We start from the raw sequence: 16,315 nt of genomic DNA, 5'->3' as shown, positions 1-16,315 counted from the left end.
TGGGACAGACAACTTTTGTATATTTTGCTTTGAGACAAATCCTGAGCAATCTATCTTCCTCAGCCTTCCAATGGCTCCAAGTGTGCAGCAGTGTGGCTGGCCCAGGACTGAGGCTCCTAAGAAGCCTCCTTTTTTTCTTCTAGGCCCCACATACCTCCACACCTACAGTGAATCTCTGAGTGTCCTCCAAAGAACAAATTCTGGAGGAAACTGCCAAAACTTAAGGTGAGGCCAGCCTGGTCTACATGGGACCATCTTAAGAAACCCCTTGATTCTGGGGCACTTTAAGAAGGAACCTGTGATGGAGATCCAACAAAGAGCCCACCCAGTCCCCCTCAACTGTACCTGCAGTCTAGAGGCTGAAGCAGGAAGACTACAAATTCACAGTCAGTCCTAGGCTATACAATGACTGTGCATTCTCCACCATCTCTATAGAAAGAACCACAAGCCTCAGCTGAACTCTGAATACAAACTTTATTTCTATTACAAGGAAATAGATAATTAGAACAGTAAAATAAAAAGGGAAGGGGCTGGAACCTCAGTCCTCATGAGGGCAGGCGTGGCCCTGGTAGGGACATTGAGAACAAAGCAATATATGCCCCATCAGGAACAGAGGGTGGTGAATGACCTAGAAGCACCAAAGTGGCCTCTAGTCCATGTACCTGCAGCTCAACTTGTTCCTAACATGCTGTAAACCCAAGCTTAGGCCCTCACAAAGAGAGAATTGCTTCACTGGTAGCTCTGAGATTCCCAGAACCCCTCCTCTCTGTCCACCAGGACCACAAAGCACCAAGAAGCAGTGGTAATGGTAATGGTATACTATGGATGGAACCCTTATGGGCCAAGAGGGCACAGATGTCCTCATCTCACTGCTGCCCAACAGTATGCAGCAAGGGCCTCCCAGCTAGCCCTCCCTCCAACCCAAGCACCCACAGCACAATCTCAAAGACACAAAATGGCCGTAATCTGGAAAAAAATTAAAATCAGGGAGTCTCTCCTGCTTGATGAGCCAGAGAGGCCAGCTGGACACTGCACCAGCACGTGCTGCTATGCATAGGGGGTAGGCAGTAAAAAGCCCCCCATAGTCACCATTACTCCTCTTCTCCTCTGCATCCCCTGCTTCCTGCTGCTTAGGAGGCTTTGCCTGTTAAATAACACAAGGAAGACAAAGCAGGGAAACAATTCTCAGACACCTCTCCTCACAAAAAGCCACTGGGAGTCTGCCCAGCAAGACATCTCATCTCACAACCCACCAGCCCAGCCATGTCTACATCTGCCCTGAGCATAACTCTGGGACCTCAGTTACCTTTGGGGATCTGCTGTGGTAGCTGGCAGCTGCAGGGGTGACCCGAGAGCTCCGACCACCTTCACTCCTCCCACTGCAAAAAAAAGAACAGGAACCAAGTGCTGAGGGCTGGAGGAGGGGACACCAACATAGCAAAACCCTGTGCACAGCAGGTATTGTGGCAACACAGGCAAAATCCAGACTCAATGAAAACGGGGGGCAACTAGTTAAAGCATGAGCTGAGCACGGATGCGGTCCTGTGCTCCACCCCAGCACCATGGACCATGATGGACCAGTGTGAACAGACCTTTTTTCTTTTGTTTGTCAAGACTGGGTTTCTCTGTGTAACAGTCCTAGCTGTCCTGGAACTAGCTCTAGTAGACTTGGCTCGCCTTGAATTCACAGAGATCTTCCTGCCTCTGCCTCCCGAGTGCTGGGATTAAAGGCGTGCACCCCCACTCTTTTTTTTTTAAACTCACTGCATTTTAATTATTCTGCATGTGTGCAATGTATGTGGTGGTCAGAGGATAACTCTGTGACCTGGTTTTCCTGTTCTGCTTCTAAGTGGGATAGAACTCAAGTAATCAGTGCTTTTACCCACTGAGCCATCTTGCCAGCCCCAGACTGCCTGCCCATGCTCTCTTCAGCCACTATCAGCTCCATCCACTCTGGGGCTGCTGCTTACCTGGCTCCATATCTCCCAGGGGGCCCCTGAGGAAAAGAGGGTGCAAGGTTTTCTGGATAGAGATTTCGAATAGAGTGGATCACTGGAGCATGCCCAGATGCTACAGGCCCATTCTGGCTGCCTCGATTCCGCCCTCGAATGTCCTGGCTGTCTGAGTTGTTGAGCTTCAGCACATGAGGAGGGCTAGGCTGGCACTCAGATCTGGAGCCTGATGCTGAGTTCAACAGTGGGTTACAGGTAGTCACGTTGTTCATGGTTCTGCTAGGAGACAGTGAGTAGGTGGAGCCTTTTGCTGCTTCCTGCTTGACATCATCCATGTAGCCTGAAGACAGTTCTCCTGAGAAGAGAAGGCGGTGATAGCTTTAGGGAAAAGGCTACTTCGTTGTTAGTGCTGGATGCAGGCAGACAACGGACAGCTGCTTCCCACTGAGCTCCAGAGGAGCCAGATGCTCTCTTCCCTACTCTGCATGCTGACTTTCTGACCTTCAGAGACGGTCTCCTAACTTAGCAGTGAACGGATGCTGGCAAACTCGAAGAAGTAGTTTGCGATTGGCTTTGTGGTGGGAAGTTTCAGCAACAGTTCACATGCCCAAAGGATACTAAGGCAGTCAGGAGACATGGCTCCCCACAGCCTGTGATTCACAGCTGTTTCTGAAAGTAGTACCCTACAAAATCTGCACTGATGACAGCTAAGGGTCATGTGGGGACCACTTAACTTGAGCAGTTCCCCAGGAGACCCTCATGCATGCCAATGAGTGGTGAGTTAAGCCTCCTGGAGAAAAGAGAAGTAGAAAGCAGGTCTGAGCCAGCAGTGCTGTGGCCTAGCTCAGCCCCAGCCGATACCCTGGTATTTGATCCTCCTCCTGGGCAGCTCTGGTGAAGTGTCTTCAGGCTGGGAATCCTGTGTAGGGATGCCCTCCATTGCATGGTAGTTTGCTGTGGCTGGGCGTTGGTCACACTGCTCCTAAACAAACCAAAAAAAAAAAAAAAAAAAAAGAAAAGAAAAAGAAAAAAAAAGTGAGTAGTTAGTACTTAGGGTGTTGGGGAGAAGAGCAAGAGTAGACTGGGTGATCATCCACCCCCACAGGGCACACTGAGAACCATTAAGAAAATCTGGAAGCTAAGAGGAAGTCAGATCCTGAGAATGGACAGTCATCATGGGTTCCTGAGGCTCTGGGCAGGGATGCAGCCAGGGCTGGTGTGAAAAAGTCAGAAAGGTAATCTGGCTGGAGTATTGGAGTGATGGCTTAGTCCAGTCTCTCCTAGGTGACAAACAGCAGGCTTGTCCTTGAAATTTGAGATGTATAAAGAGCAAAAAAAGAAATGAGGCCTGTACTCCTGGCTCTTCAAAAAAAAAAAAAAAAAGTATATTCTGTGAACAACCTGTGATTCCAGACTAGAAAATTGGAAAAGAACTTTGGAGCATGTAGTGTACCACCCTTCCTTCTAGATGATACCATGAGGAGTACAGAACCAGGCCACTACATGGAAAAGCCAGAGCTGGAGCCCAAGTCTCATGGACATAACTCTCAAATAGCAGACAGGAGAGCCTGCCTGTCAAATGCAAGATGCCTCTGCTCTCAGGGAGATGATCCCTCAGCCCTCTGCTCTCAGAGAGGTGATCCTCAGCCCTCTGCAGTCTCAAATGCAGACACCATGGACTCAGCTACTAGAAAGCAGGGCTCTAAGGACAGGATGCAGCTGAAGGCCGGAGGGCATCAACTGCACTCCCAGATGACCCACATGGGGATCAGAGGGCAGCCTCTAGGGATTCTCACCTGATGATGGAACAGCACCTCCTCTTCCAGTTGTACCCCACAGAACTCACAGGGGATGATAATGCTGTCTTCCACAGCAGCTGTGTTGCTTAGGCCCATTAAAGTGTCTAACTGGTTACTTGTTGCCTGCTGTAGAAAGTTCTGGAAGATGACACCAGGATCCTCTGTCCCCCTGATGGAAGAGCTGCCAGTATTGAGTGAACGTAAGGCATGTGAAGGGTTGCAGCTTGTCTGTCATTCGAAAAACATGTTAAAAAATAAAGAGGTTAAGGAAAAATTATACTGCTAAAACATTTTCTCCAAGAAACTGCTTCAACCCCGAGTGCAGAGTTGGAGGCCAGAGAGTACCACAGCACCTGCACCATCACATACTGCCCACAACGATACAATAAAACAGAGGCCAAGCAGTCTTTTTATCCTTGTTAAAGGACCAAACACTAGATGTAGTCAAAATTTTCAGCAACATTTCTGAGAGCAGAAATGGTTACCCAAAGCTGAGAGTACTTGGTACCTTGTAAATGCTGGTACCAATGTACCTGTACAGACCAGGTACAAAGGGAAACATGGCTCCCTTATAACCAGGCACAGGGCTACATGCTCACGGTCCCGGTTGCTTGGGACACTGAAGCAGAAAGGTCATTTGAGTCTAAGAGGGGATGAGGCTGAGCGCTGCAGTCGTACGGTAAAACAGTTTCACCTCACCACAGGCACTGCACTCATTAAGGCTCTTGTGGCTTCTCATACTGACCATCGCCTGCTCATGTTCCTGTCAGAAGCTGTCAAGTAACACACACCTGATGGTCAATGAGCAGTTCCTCCGGGTACAGCTCCTCACAGAACTCACAGGGCAGCAGAGTCTCATCAGCCGCACCTGGGGCCACAGGAACAAGACCCGCAGTCAGCCTTTTCACCGGTATAAGATCTGACACACAAGTCTGACTTGGGGCAGGACAGGTGCTGGACTACCATGAAAGGACACAAACAATCTGGTTCAAGGAGAGGTTTCACAGGAAAAGAAAATTTGAGAAAGACTGTTTGGAAACAGGACCCTTGAAAAGAAACAATTAGGTAAAGATGGAATGAGCTAAACATAATGAAGGAAGAACCCCATCATAAAGGGTCATCAAGCACAGACATCTTGCTGTACATTTTGTTTTGTTTTCAAGACAGTCCTGGCTGTCCTGGAATTCACTCTGTAGATCCACCTGCTTCTGCCTCCCCAGTGCTAGGATTAAAGGTACCATCACACTTGGCTCTCCCCCACCCCCCATTGCTTGCTGTACAATCTTACTACCAAGCAAGAATCCTGGTATGGGCTGGAGAGATGACTCAGCTGTTAAGACCACTCCTGCTGTTCCAGAAGTCCTAAATTCAATTTGCAGCAACTACATAGTGGCTCACAACCATCTGTAGCAAGATCTGGTACCCTATTCTGGCATGCAGAACACTGTATACATAATGAATAAAATAAATCTTTAAAAAAAAATCCTGGTATGATGTCACACTCTATATAGCCTTAGCACTTGGGAGGATGAGGTGGGGCTACAAAGATAGCCTCCAAAAAACAAAACAAAACAAAAACAGTGAAAAAGCTATAGACAGTCCTGACAGAACTGTATTGAGACACTAGACATGGAAAACAGCCAGACACAGAGGAAGAATGCTTTGCACAGATAGCTACCATGGACTTTTCAAAAGTACCAATGTGGCCAGGCGGTGGTGGTGCATGCCTTTAATCCCAGCACTCAGAGGCAGAGTCAGGTGGCTCTCTATGATTTCCAGGTCAGCCAAGATTGCATGAGACCCAGTCTCAAAATAATAATAATAAACCAAACCAAAAGTGTCAATGCATAAACATTTGGAACAAAAACAAGTGCTAAGGAACAGTATTAAGGAACAGTATGTAAGAGCCGTGGCCAGGTAGTGGTAGCGCACATCTTTGATCCCAGCACTACATAGGAAAACTGTCTCAAAAAACAAACCACATACACACCAAAAATGTGAGAAACTTTTGTGACATTGTCTTGTTTACACAGGAGGGTGCTCTTGTTAAGAAGTACATGTTTGGATAGAAGAGCTCAAGGGGAATGTATTGAGGTAAGTGTAAAGAAGAGAACAGAGCACAGATGATGAGCCTTTGGGGTTCACTGTAATGTTTTGAGAATGGTTCAGAATAGGGGTGGCTCTTGGGAGGCAGAGGCAGGAAGATCTCCGTGAGTTCAAGGCCAGCCTGGTCTAAAGAGCTAGTTCCAGGACAGGCTCCAAAGCTACAGAGAAACCCTGTCTTGAACCCCCCCCCCAACAAAACAAAACCAAACCAAAACCAAAAAAAAGAAGAGGGGTGGGGAGGCAAAAATAATGCAAAGTCTATCTCATTAAACACTTGTATTTTCAGCCAGACGGTGGTGGTGCACACCTTTAATCCCAGCACCCAGGAAACAGAGGCAGGCAGATCTCTGTGAGTTCGAGGACAGCCAGACTACACAGAGAAACCCTGTCTTGAAAAACTAAAAAACAAAAACAACAAATACAATCTATATTTTTGAGACAGATTCTTGCAATACAGCCCAGGCTTGGAATTCACAGAGATCTTTCTACTCTACCTCCCAAGTACTGGGATTAAAAGTGTATGCTAATGCACCTTTATTTATTTAAAAATTTTTGTTTGTAGTGGGAGATGGCATAATTATGCCATGGGGCTCATGTAGTGTCAAAGAGCAACTATGGGAGTTGGTTCCAAACCCAGAATCGCTGGTCTTGGTAACAAGTACCTCTAACCAGTAAGCCATCTCACAGCCCAGTATTTCAATTATTCATGAGTTATATAATGTAAGACTAACAAAAATTGTGGTGACAGGAGGGGCTGGAGAGACTGCTCAGTGGTTGAGAGCCCTTGCTATTCTTGCAGAGGACCCGGTTCTCTTCCTGGCACCTGAGTGGTGGTTCACCACCAATGCAGCTCCAGTTCTAGATGCTTCTGCTTCCTGAGGCACTAAGTGCAGGTGGTACATATACATACAAACAGGCAAAACACTCGTAAAAATTTTTAAAAAGTAAAATATTGTAGAGTCTATGCAAAATAAACAAACTTACCCTTTATATCACCCAGAGAAGTGGACCCACCATGTGCTGGATCTGCCTCAGGCACAGACCCCCAGAAGCCCTGTTCTGCCATGCTGGAGGCCTGTCCCTCATTCTGCAGACTCAGGGCCAACATGAAGTCCAAGTGTGCATTATTTTCAGCACTCTCTCTTGGCGACTGCTGGCTTCTATTCCTTTCCTGCCTTTCTTGTTCTTCAACTGGGAAGAAAACAACTCATTAGCACATTAGAGATTGCCACCATCCATGTCTGACAAGCTGTCAAGATTAACAGAAACTTGCCAACTTCACTAGTAACCTGAACCCTCTGCTGTCAGGGACTTTGAACCTGCCAGAAGACAACAGTCCACTGGGATCATAAACAAATGACTAGTCAACAGCATTACTGAGCTATCACTATGAGACAGACACCATGCTGAACACTGCTCACGTCTTATCTGTGCTATGAGTAAGCAGACTCAGGCTGTGTGGACAACCTGAGTCTGACCTTTCCCTGTGCCTGTGAGCCATTAACAATCTGAGAGCATGCTGCAGGTGCCTCAGGGACTATGGACACTGTCAGGCCTAGCACCATCAATCCTAACAGCTACAGCATACCACAAGGTTCCATCATTCCTGCTCTATAGGCAAGTCTAGTATCCTTCCCAGTGAGTGTCCTCTGTTTCTAGTAACAAGATCTATTGGCTTCAAAGTCCTGTTGCCCTTTTGTCCTAAGGTTGGGGCCTCACTCCCATTTCCTAAGGCAAAACACAACTCACCCAGATTATTCTGAACTGGAAAATGGGCTGTCGTGTTCCTCTGGCTGACAGTCCTACTGTGGAAAGGGTCCGACTCAAAGGCTCTCAGGGGCCTTCCAGGGAGTCTCATGGGAGGGTCCAGGGCCTCAATTTGTCTGAGGAGCTGGGATGCAATCCAGATTCCATCCTGACTCCAAGACTCATCATAGGAATCAGGAGGGATGACAGCCTCATCTCTCTTTTCTTCCTCCACTCTCCCACACACTTCAGGGTGAGTCTTCAGCTCTTTCACAAGCACATTGCGCCCACAGCTGCCACACAGCTCTGTCCGGGCGCCACAGTAATCTTCATGCTCCTTTAGCTTGAGAACAGAAAGCTCCAGATCACAGTGCTGGCAGACAGCAAGTCGCAGAGGACACTCAGTCTCCTACAAGGCAAGGTGGAAAGGTGCTTATACATAGAGAGGCTGGAGTACAGCACAGGGCAAGAAAACTCTGACTCTGGCTAGAATGCTATGCTTTCTAAGAATTATGACCTGTGGGGCCTGTTCGATGGTTTTGCAAGTGAAAGTGCTTGCCTCCAAAGCTGACAGCCTCAGTTTGAAGTCCAGGATCTACATGGTGGAAGAAGAACTGACTCCTACAAGTTGTCCTGACCTCCACATTTGCACTGTGGCACACAGACAGCACATACACACACTAACTAAAAGTAATTTAAAATAAAAGGAAAAGCCAGCTTTCAACATATAGAATAAGTCACAGACTTGGTTTCATATATCCCAGGAAGGCATCAACAGGTAAACCTCATTGGACAGACAGACTTGGTTCCCCAAAGGAGAAAGAACAAAATTCCAAAGGAAGGGAGTACAAGAGCTAGGTAGTCCCATCTGGCGGGAGTCAGCCAAAGCTTCAAATGGGCCTTGAGCCTGGGTCTGCCCTAGAGTGGGTGGAAAACAGGCTGTGTATAGGCTTTCTTACTGCTCGTGGCTCTGGTTTCACCGGGCTTAGCCCCAGAAGTCCCTCTTCCCAGGGTGAAACTAACCGTATGCTGCTTTAAGTGCCTCTTCTCCAACTTCTTGTTACATTTGCATGTCACCTAGGATAAAAAGAGTCAATCAAGTGTCTCTGTAACAACATACTTTCCTATTACATAACAGGGAATGGGCAGTTCACCTGACAGTGCTCTGTGGTCATGTGAATGTCCATATCAGATTTGGGGAATGGTTCCTTGCAGACAGGGCACACACCAATGTTCCTTTGACAGTGGATTTCATGGATGGTAAAATTAAACACAGGAATTTCCTTTTTGCTACAGAAATAAGCAAAAAAAAAAAAAAGGCAAACATTACTAACTGATCAATGACTTTTCTCAAAGAGTGATTATCACATGGACACCCATCCTACAGGTCTTCGTCTCTATTAACATTTTGGTTTTATGCTTGTCTTTTCACACAGGATCTCATGAAGCCCAGGCTGGCCTCAAGTCACTATGCAGGAAAAACTTTGATCTTCCTTTCTCTACCTCCCAGGTGAGACTATAGGTGTAGATCACCATGCCCCACTTGTTTTTGAGACAGATTCTCACACTGGAACACAGACGTCCTCAAATTCGTAGCAATCTTCCTGCCCTAGCTTACTGAGTGCTGAAATGAAGGTGTTAACTACCTTGCCTAACTAACAATTTTTTATTTCTGTCTTGTTTGCTTATTTGCTGTTTTACTTTTAAGACAGGGTCTTGCTATTGTAGCTCTGGCTGGCCTGGACCTCCTTCCTTAGCCTCTCAGGTTCAGAGAGCCTTCGAACCCTGATACTCCCATGTCCTGGAATATCAGATACTATAAGAAAAGAGGTAACCACAAACAATTTCAGGGTCTGGGGAGATGCTTCAGTGAACCAAAGTACTTGTTACCAAGCCTAGCAACCTAAATGTAGTCCTAAAGGGATGGAAGGTAGAGAGAGAACTGATTCCAAAAGGCTGTCCTTTGGCCTTCATTGCATGTGCACACACATACAAAATAAAAACAAAATATACTAGACAGCATTTAGGAAGAAAGTATTTCCAATGACAACAAACTTTTCTACTAACTGCCTAGCTGTGTCCAATGCAATGTTGATGCTGAGGAACACCTTATCCCTTCCTTTAGTTAGTTACTCATTTATTTTTGGTATTTCCAGATAGGTTTCTCTATGTGGCCCTGGAAGTCCTGAAACTTGCTTTGTAGACAGGGCTGACCTCAAACTCAGATATCTGCTTGCTCAGAACATGTGCTGGGATGACAGAAAGACAGGCATGGTGGCACACAATATGGGAACCAGACAGGTAGATTTGAGTTTGAGGCCAGCATTGTCTAGAGAGTGACTTTGATTCAGGATAGCCAGGGCCACACAAAGAAACCCTATGTTGAAAATGAAAAGGTGGGGAATGGGTGTCAGAGAGAGATGACAGAAAACCCCAAAGACCAACTGTTTTCTTGTTTGATTGGAAGGTTGGTTTTGTTTTGAAAACAGGGTCTCTCTATGCAGACCAGGTTAGCCTCTAACATACAAGAGATCCACCTGCCTCTGCCTTCCAGGTGCTGGAATCAAAAGTATATGCCACCATACCTGGCTAAAGACCAACATGGTTTTATATTCGGTATATTTAGTTTGTGTATATGGGTGTTATGCCTGCATGTATATATGTGTTCCATGTACATGTCTGGTGCCCATAGAAGCTAGAAGATGGCATCAGATCCCTTGGAACAGACAGTTTGGGAGCTACAATATGGGAACTGAATCTAGATCCTCTGTAAGAGCACTATTAATCACTGGGTTGTGGTTGTGCATGCATGCCTTTAATCCCAGCACTCAGAGAGGCAGAGGCAGGCGGATCTCCATGACTTCAAGGCCAGCCTGGTCTACAAAAGCTAGTGCCAAGACAGGTCCCAAAGCTACAGAGAAACCCTGTCTCAAAAACAAACAAACAAACAAACAAACAAAAAAAAGAGCACTTTGAACCACCTACCCAGCCTAAAACCAAAATCAACCTTTTTTTGTTTGTTTGTTTGTTTGGTTTTTTGGTTTGTTTTTCAAAATAGGGTTTCTCTGTCTAACAGTCCTGGCTGTCCTGGAACTAGCTCTGTAGATCATGCTGGGCTCAAACTCAGAGATCCTCTGACCTCTGCCCCTGGAGTGCTGGAATTAAAGGCATTCGCCACCACACCCAGCTTTGCATTTGAAAAGCAACTTTTAAAAAGAGATTTAGCTTCATTATTTTTGATATGTGTGTATGTATGGTATGTGCACATGAGGGCAGGTGTCCATGTGGACAGAGGCATCTGAGTCCCTGGAGTTATAGGTGATTGTAAACCACAAGATGTCAATGTCAGGAACTGAACTCAGGTCCTCTGCTGGAGTGGTACATGCTCTAACCACTGAGCCATCTCTACAGCTTTCAAAAGCTGCAATGTAAACAGTTCCTCAGGCTGGTCAGCAGGTGTGGACTAGGTCAGTCTGTCGTGCTAAGCCGCTTTTCATCTTTAAGTTGCTCTGCTCTGGGTAACCTTGTTTTCACTAGCTTCTCCCTTGTGCTGTTTGAACTCCCTTAGCACAGTTATTTATACACTGTCCCAGGCCTTAGGACTCCTTCAAATTAGAACAGACTGAAAATCAAGATGTCTCAGCCAAATGTCATTTTCCTTCTCAAGTCACATTTTCTTATTTTATTCATGTCAAAGATGACAAAGCCACTGACTTACACAGACATGCAAATGATGCTTGGAGAGTCTAAAGTGGCAAACAGGGAACACCAGTAGAAAGCCACTCTCTAAAATGCACCCTTCACCCATGAGGGCAGGGCCAGCAGCAGAGCAGAGCAGTCTTTTCTCTACCAGCACCTCTCTCCACCGCCATGTGATAAGTGAACAGGCACACCACACTGCAGTTCCACTCAGTGGATAAAATGCTTGCTGTGCCAGCACACCTGAGTTTAGATTCCCAGACACATGTAAAAGCCAGGTGTCATGGCAGAGGCAGTCAGATTTGGGGCAAGACGCCCACTACACAAGTACACAAAAAGAATAAAAAGTTCTTTCTTCATTAGTTTTCAGTACAACTATTGGTGCAAAGTGTGGGAAGATGGCTTGGAGGATAAGGACACTCACTGCTCTTACAGACAATCTGGAGTCAGTTCCCAGAACTACAGGGTGGCTCACTACCACCCATAACTCTAGCCGCAGGGGACCCAGCGCCCTCTTCTGTTCACCATAGGCATGCGGCACACACATGGTGTACATACATATATGCAGACAAACCACTCACACACGTAAACAAATCTTAAGTGTGTATATTAATGGAATCAGGAGCAGTGATGCATGCCCATAACCCAGCACTCAGGAGTTAAGGCGAGAAGATCAGGAGTTGGGACTAGAGTAGGCTACAAACCAAAGTCAAACAAAGCTAGTCTGGGGCCACACAACAAAACAAACCTTATCTCAAAGGAAGAAGGAAATTTCTTGAGAAAGCCACACAAGAAAGCAGCTACTCTCACCTCTCTGCGTAGTTCTCATTCCAACAGGCAAAGGCACCGCATGATGGAAATCAAGAACCGAGTCCGGCAAGATGTCCTCTGAACCACAGTAAGCAGTAGCACTCATATACACTCATACCCACATACAAAATATATGGTTTGGGGGCTTTGTTTGGTTGATTGGGGTTTTTGTTTTGTTGTTGTTGTTGTTGATTGATTTTTCAAGACAGTGTTTCTCTGTGTAACCTTGACTGTCCTAGAACTCACTCTGTAGACTAGGCTGGCCTCAAACTCAGAGATCCACCTGCCTTTGCCTCTCAAGTGCTGGGATAAAGATGTGCGCTGCCACCATTTGGCTTGACACTGCAAATTGTCTTTTGGGGGGTAGAAGGTGAGACAAGGTTTTACTGTGTAACAGTCTTGACTGTCCTGGAACTCACTCTGTAGACCAGGCTGACTTTGAACTCAGAGATCCACCTGCCTCTGTCTCCCAAGTGCTGGAATTAAAGCCATGCATCACCACCACCCAGCAAATCTAGGGTTTTTTTTTTTTTTTTAGGTTTCTCTTTCAACACTTGGATTAAAACATGAAAATCCTAAATTAGCATTCAAGACTGTATTGCGCAGACCTCACTAGCAGTCTTCCAACCATGACACGGTAACAATTAAACATGGCTGCCTTAGGAATTGGTTTCCTGTCACCATGCTAGCACATGCCCCAGGTTTAATCCCCTGCACTCAAAGGGGGCAAAAAAGGAGGTGGTGGTGAAGAGGCATGGTGGCTTATCCTTTAATCCCAGTCCTCGGGTGTGCTGCTTCCTGAGAAGCCCTGAGTCTGCTCCCAGTACTGGATGAGTTCATGCTGTAGCTACAAACAGTAGGGAGTTCACACCTCCAGAGCCAGTGCTTGGAAAGTAAAGATTGAAGGTCTGTGATTTAGGTCATTTTTGACTATTCACTGTCTTTGAAACTACCCTGAGCTACATGAACCATCTCAAAAAGAAAAGCCCAGCGTGTAACTCATACTTGTCATCCCAGAGCTCTGGAGGTTACATATCCAATACCAGGCCAGCCTGGTAAATACCAAGACCCTGCCTCCAAACATCCCACAACTGAAAGAAAAGGAAAAGTTTATCTGAGCTGCTTAGCTAACTTTTCTATCACTACACATAGAGCCAGTTCACAAAGACTGTCCCAAGCACCTGAAGACAACCCTGGGACCACTCGGGGAACTCGTTCCTTTCACACTGGGAGAGGCAGGTGGATCTCTGAGTTCAGTGTCATCTGTTCTGCAAAGAGTTCCAGGCCAGCCAGTGAGACTATCTCAAAATAAATAGAAACAAAATATCTACTTTTGTAAACATAAAAAAAAAAATTAAGTTTACTTCTTATATGTGAATAAAGACTGCAGGGACGGAAGGTAGCTCAGTAACAGAGCCTGCCTACCACACTCAAGACTGCCTACAATTCCTACCACCACCTCCAAAAAAGGTGAAGAGTGGGTAAGGATTTTTATTGTTGTTTTTTGTTTTGTTTTGTTTTTTGGAGAAGGGTCTCCCTATATAGCACATGGTAGACCAGGCTGGCCTCTGGTGTAGGAGGATCTTCTGTCTATGTGTTACTTTCATTGGTTAAATAAAGAGATTGCCTTGGCCTTTTAATAGGGCAGCCCTTAGATGGGCGTGGTAGACAGAACAGAATTCTGGGAGGAAGAAGGCAGTATGGCAGACGCCATCCTCTCCGAGATGGATGCTGGTTAGACTCATGCTGGTAAGCCACAGTTAAGTGACAATACACATTAATGGAGATGGGTTAAACTAATATGTGAGAGTTAGCCAATAAGAGGTTAGAACTAATGGTCCAGGCAGTGTTTAAATGAATACAGTTTCTGTGTAATTATTTCAGAAGTAAACTAGCTGAGCAGCCGGGCGCAGGGAACACAGCCCGCTGCTCCTCTTTACTACAGGCCTCGAACTCACAAAGATTTTCCTGCCCCTGCCTCCAGAGTACTGGAGGCATGTGCCACCCCACCCATCTCCAGTATCTTTTTTTAAAGTTTTATTTATTTTATTCTATGTATGGGTATTTTGCCTGCCTGCATGTCTGTACACATGTGTGCCTGGTGTCCAGAGAGGTCAGAGCCATTGGATCTTCTGTGAGTGGAGTTTCAGATGGTTGTGAGCCACCACTGGGCTCTGGAAACCAAACCCAAGTCCTCTGGAAGAGCAAACAGTGCTCTAACCACTTAGCCATCTCTCCAGCCCTAGTCTTTTCTTGCTAAATCATCCATTAAAGGCAGGACAAAGTCCCAAGCCCCAGCTTGATCCATTCTAATCTTTATTCTACCCAGGAAACCTTCCTACCAACTTCTAAACAGGCAATTTTCCCAAATGATTAAAAGGCTCTAATTCCAATGACTTGACAGTTTACGGTCACACACCCCTAGTCACAACCTACAAATAAAACACCCAAGTTTTTACAGAACTAGCATGGCCTAATGTCCAACTCCATGTCTTACCAGTTGTCACACAGCCGAGCAGTCTGGTCATCTGGAAACTCAGCCATCTTAGCTCTTCCTGAAAAATGCAAAGGAAGAGATGTCACTTTCTGTTTCATTTCTGCTTCAGGGATGACATGCAAAAGAATAAACACTCGGGGCATTCCTTTCCACTGGTTTTTAAATTTCCAATTTAAAAAAAAATGAGACTTACAAATGTTGCAAAAAAAAAAGTTTATAATACAAAGAACTCTCTTATGGCCTTCACCCAATTGCAGTAAAAGTTAACATTCTGAAGTCCTAATTTTAATTTTAAAAATAACTGTAACTAATCTATAGACTTTATTCAAATATCAGTGAGACCACCAATCTCCTTTTCTGGTTCAGCCCTGAAACACATAAAGCACTTAGATGTTGTTCCTCACTCTGATTTGAAAGCCCTCTAGTTTTTTTTCTCTCATTGCTTATTCAGCTAATTAGTACCTGAATCACAGCTTGCTAGTCACTAGCAGTTAAGAGTGGTTTCTAGCTACTGGCTAGTTATTTTGTAGAAAATCCTTCAATCTGGGTTTGTCTGATGTTTTCTTGGGACTAAATTCATGCTATACACTTTTGGCAGGAGTATCATTGATGTGATGAGCTTCAGCTGGGGCTCAGGTGGTACAGGAAGGGCCCTGTGTTCCCTGACCAGCCATAAAACTGGGCATGATGGTACATGCCTGTAATATTACCACTAAGGATATGGAGGCAGAAGAATCAGAAGTTCAAAACCTTCTTGGCAACATAGTAAGTTAGTAAGTTCAAAGTCAACCTGGGATGCGTTAGACCCTATTTCATAGAAAACACAACCGGGAAAAAAAAGGCAGCAGAGAACACATTCATGTTGGTACATCACATCAAAAGGAACAGGATGACTAGTGAAGCTGTCTACTTAACTGAGATGGGGCCTACCATGGTTTTTCTGTCAAGTTTGAGGCCCTCCCACCCGGGCACGCCAGGCAAAGTCCTTTCTCTCGCTTTCCGTACAGAGGGCGAAGCGCTGTCAACTGCAGTGTCAATGTTTACATCACTCCTTCCCATGACACAGAAATAGATTTAGATACTGACTGCTAACAGGGCGCCAGGCTGATCTGGGCATTTTCAAGCCACCTGCCGTTCTCGGTGGCCTGGCAACTGAGACTATTAACGAATTAAAGAGTCCAATGTCGCAGAGTCCAGAAAACAAGCAAATGAAACTAGATAACTTAAGGTGAGTGTCGAAGGGAAAACTCGCAGACAAAGCGGGCTGCGGGGCGGACAGACCTCTAGAGACGGCAGGGAAGGCTCTGCGGGCGGGAGGCCCGGGGAGGCGGAGGCAAGGCCCGGCCACACACCACGACCGCGCCTCGGGGAACAGCCGTTCTGCTCTCCGCAGGTCGGAGCGGTTGGAGCCGGCCCGACCTCCGCCTCCCGCCGCGAGCCTCGGCCTCCGCCGCTGCCACCCGCCCCGCCCCACCCCGCCGCCCACGTTCACCTCGGATCCCAGCGGAACGCCGCCGCCACAGACGCCTCGGCCTCCCCGCGCCAACAACGGCCCAGCCACCGGGCTGCTTCCCACCGTCACCGAGGGGCACGCCTATTGGACGGCCGCTGGGCAATGCCGGACGCCCATTGGGCGGCAGCGCTGCCGCTCCCTCTGGCCCACCTCCTCACCCCCATTGGCTCACGGAGACCAGGAGGCGTGGTCT

General features: G+C 46.5%; 1 protein-coding gene across 3 annotated transcripts; it reads right to left on the bottom strand.

Annotated features, from left to right (window-relative positions):
- Window positions 1–455: 455 nt before the first annotated feature.
- Trafd1 (TRAF-type zinc finger domain containing 1) lies at window positions 456–16,207 on the bottom strand. Of its 3 annotated transcripts, none has more exons than XM_048447447.3 (12): window positions 16,102–16,207; window positions 14,610–14,667; window positions 8,758–8,893; window positions 8,627–8,680; window positions 7,607–8,012; window positions 6,842–7,048; window positions 4,543–4,619; window positions 3,749–3,979; window positions 2,814–2,934; window positions 1,971–2,307; window positions 1,307–1,379; window positions 456–1,144 (listed from the first exon to the last, which is right to left on the bottom strand). In XM_048447447.3, the coding sequence occupies exons 2-12, from the start codon at window positions 14,654–14,656 to the stop codon at window positions 905–907; spliced, it is 1,929 nt and encodes a 642-aa protein (XP_048303404.2). In that variant the 5' UTR covers window positions 14,657–14,667; window positions 16,102–16,207; the 3' UTR covers window positions 456–904. The 3 variants fall into 3 exon arrangements, with proteins under 3 accessions (XP_048303404.2, XP_048303405.2, XP_048303406.2); XM_048447448.3 differs by lacking the exon at window positions 16,102–16,207 and adding an exon at window positions 15,891–15,964; XM_048447449.3 differs by lacking the exon at window positions 16,102–16,207 and adding an exon at window positions 15,540–15,680.
- Between the last annotated feature and the right edge of the window lie 108 nt (window positions 16,208–16,315).

The sequence above is a fragment of the Myodes glareolus genome, chromosome 2 (assembly GCF_982192425.1).
Source record: "Myodes glareolus chromosome 2, mMyoGla1.1, whole genome shotgun sequence".
NCBI classification, from domain to species: domain Eukaryota; kingdom Metazoa; phylum Chordata; class Mammalia; order Rodentia; family Cricetidae; genus Myodes; species Myodes glareolus.
The sequence above is the reverse complement of the archived record's forward strand: the minus strand, read 5'-3'. Positions and strand labels throughout refer to the sequence as shown.

What these genes read in the sequence shown, in the direction of transcription:
- Trafd1 (XM_048447447.3), bottom strand. Translation starts at nt 14,656, where the DNA reads ATGGCTGAGTTTCCAGATGACCAGACTGCTCGGCTGTGTGACAACTG. An exon ending in GCTCGGCTGTGTGACAACTG is followed by an intron (nt 8,894 to 14,609) that starts GTAAGACATGGA and finishes TTATTTCTGTAG; the next exon opens with CAAAAAGGAAATTCCTGTGT. An exon ending in GAGGAGGATCAAATACCAGG is followed by an intron (nt 2,308 to 2,813) that starts GTATCGGCTGGG and finishes TTCTCTTCTCAG; the next exon opens with GAGAACTGTCTTCAGGCTAC.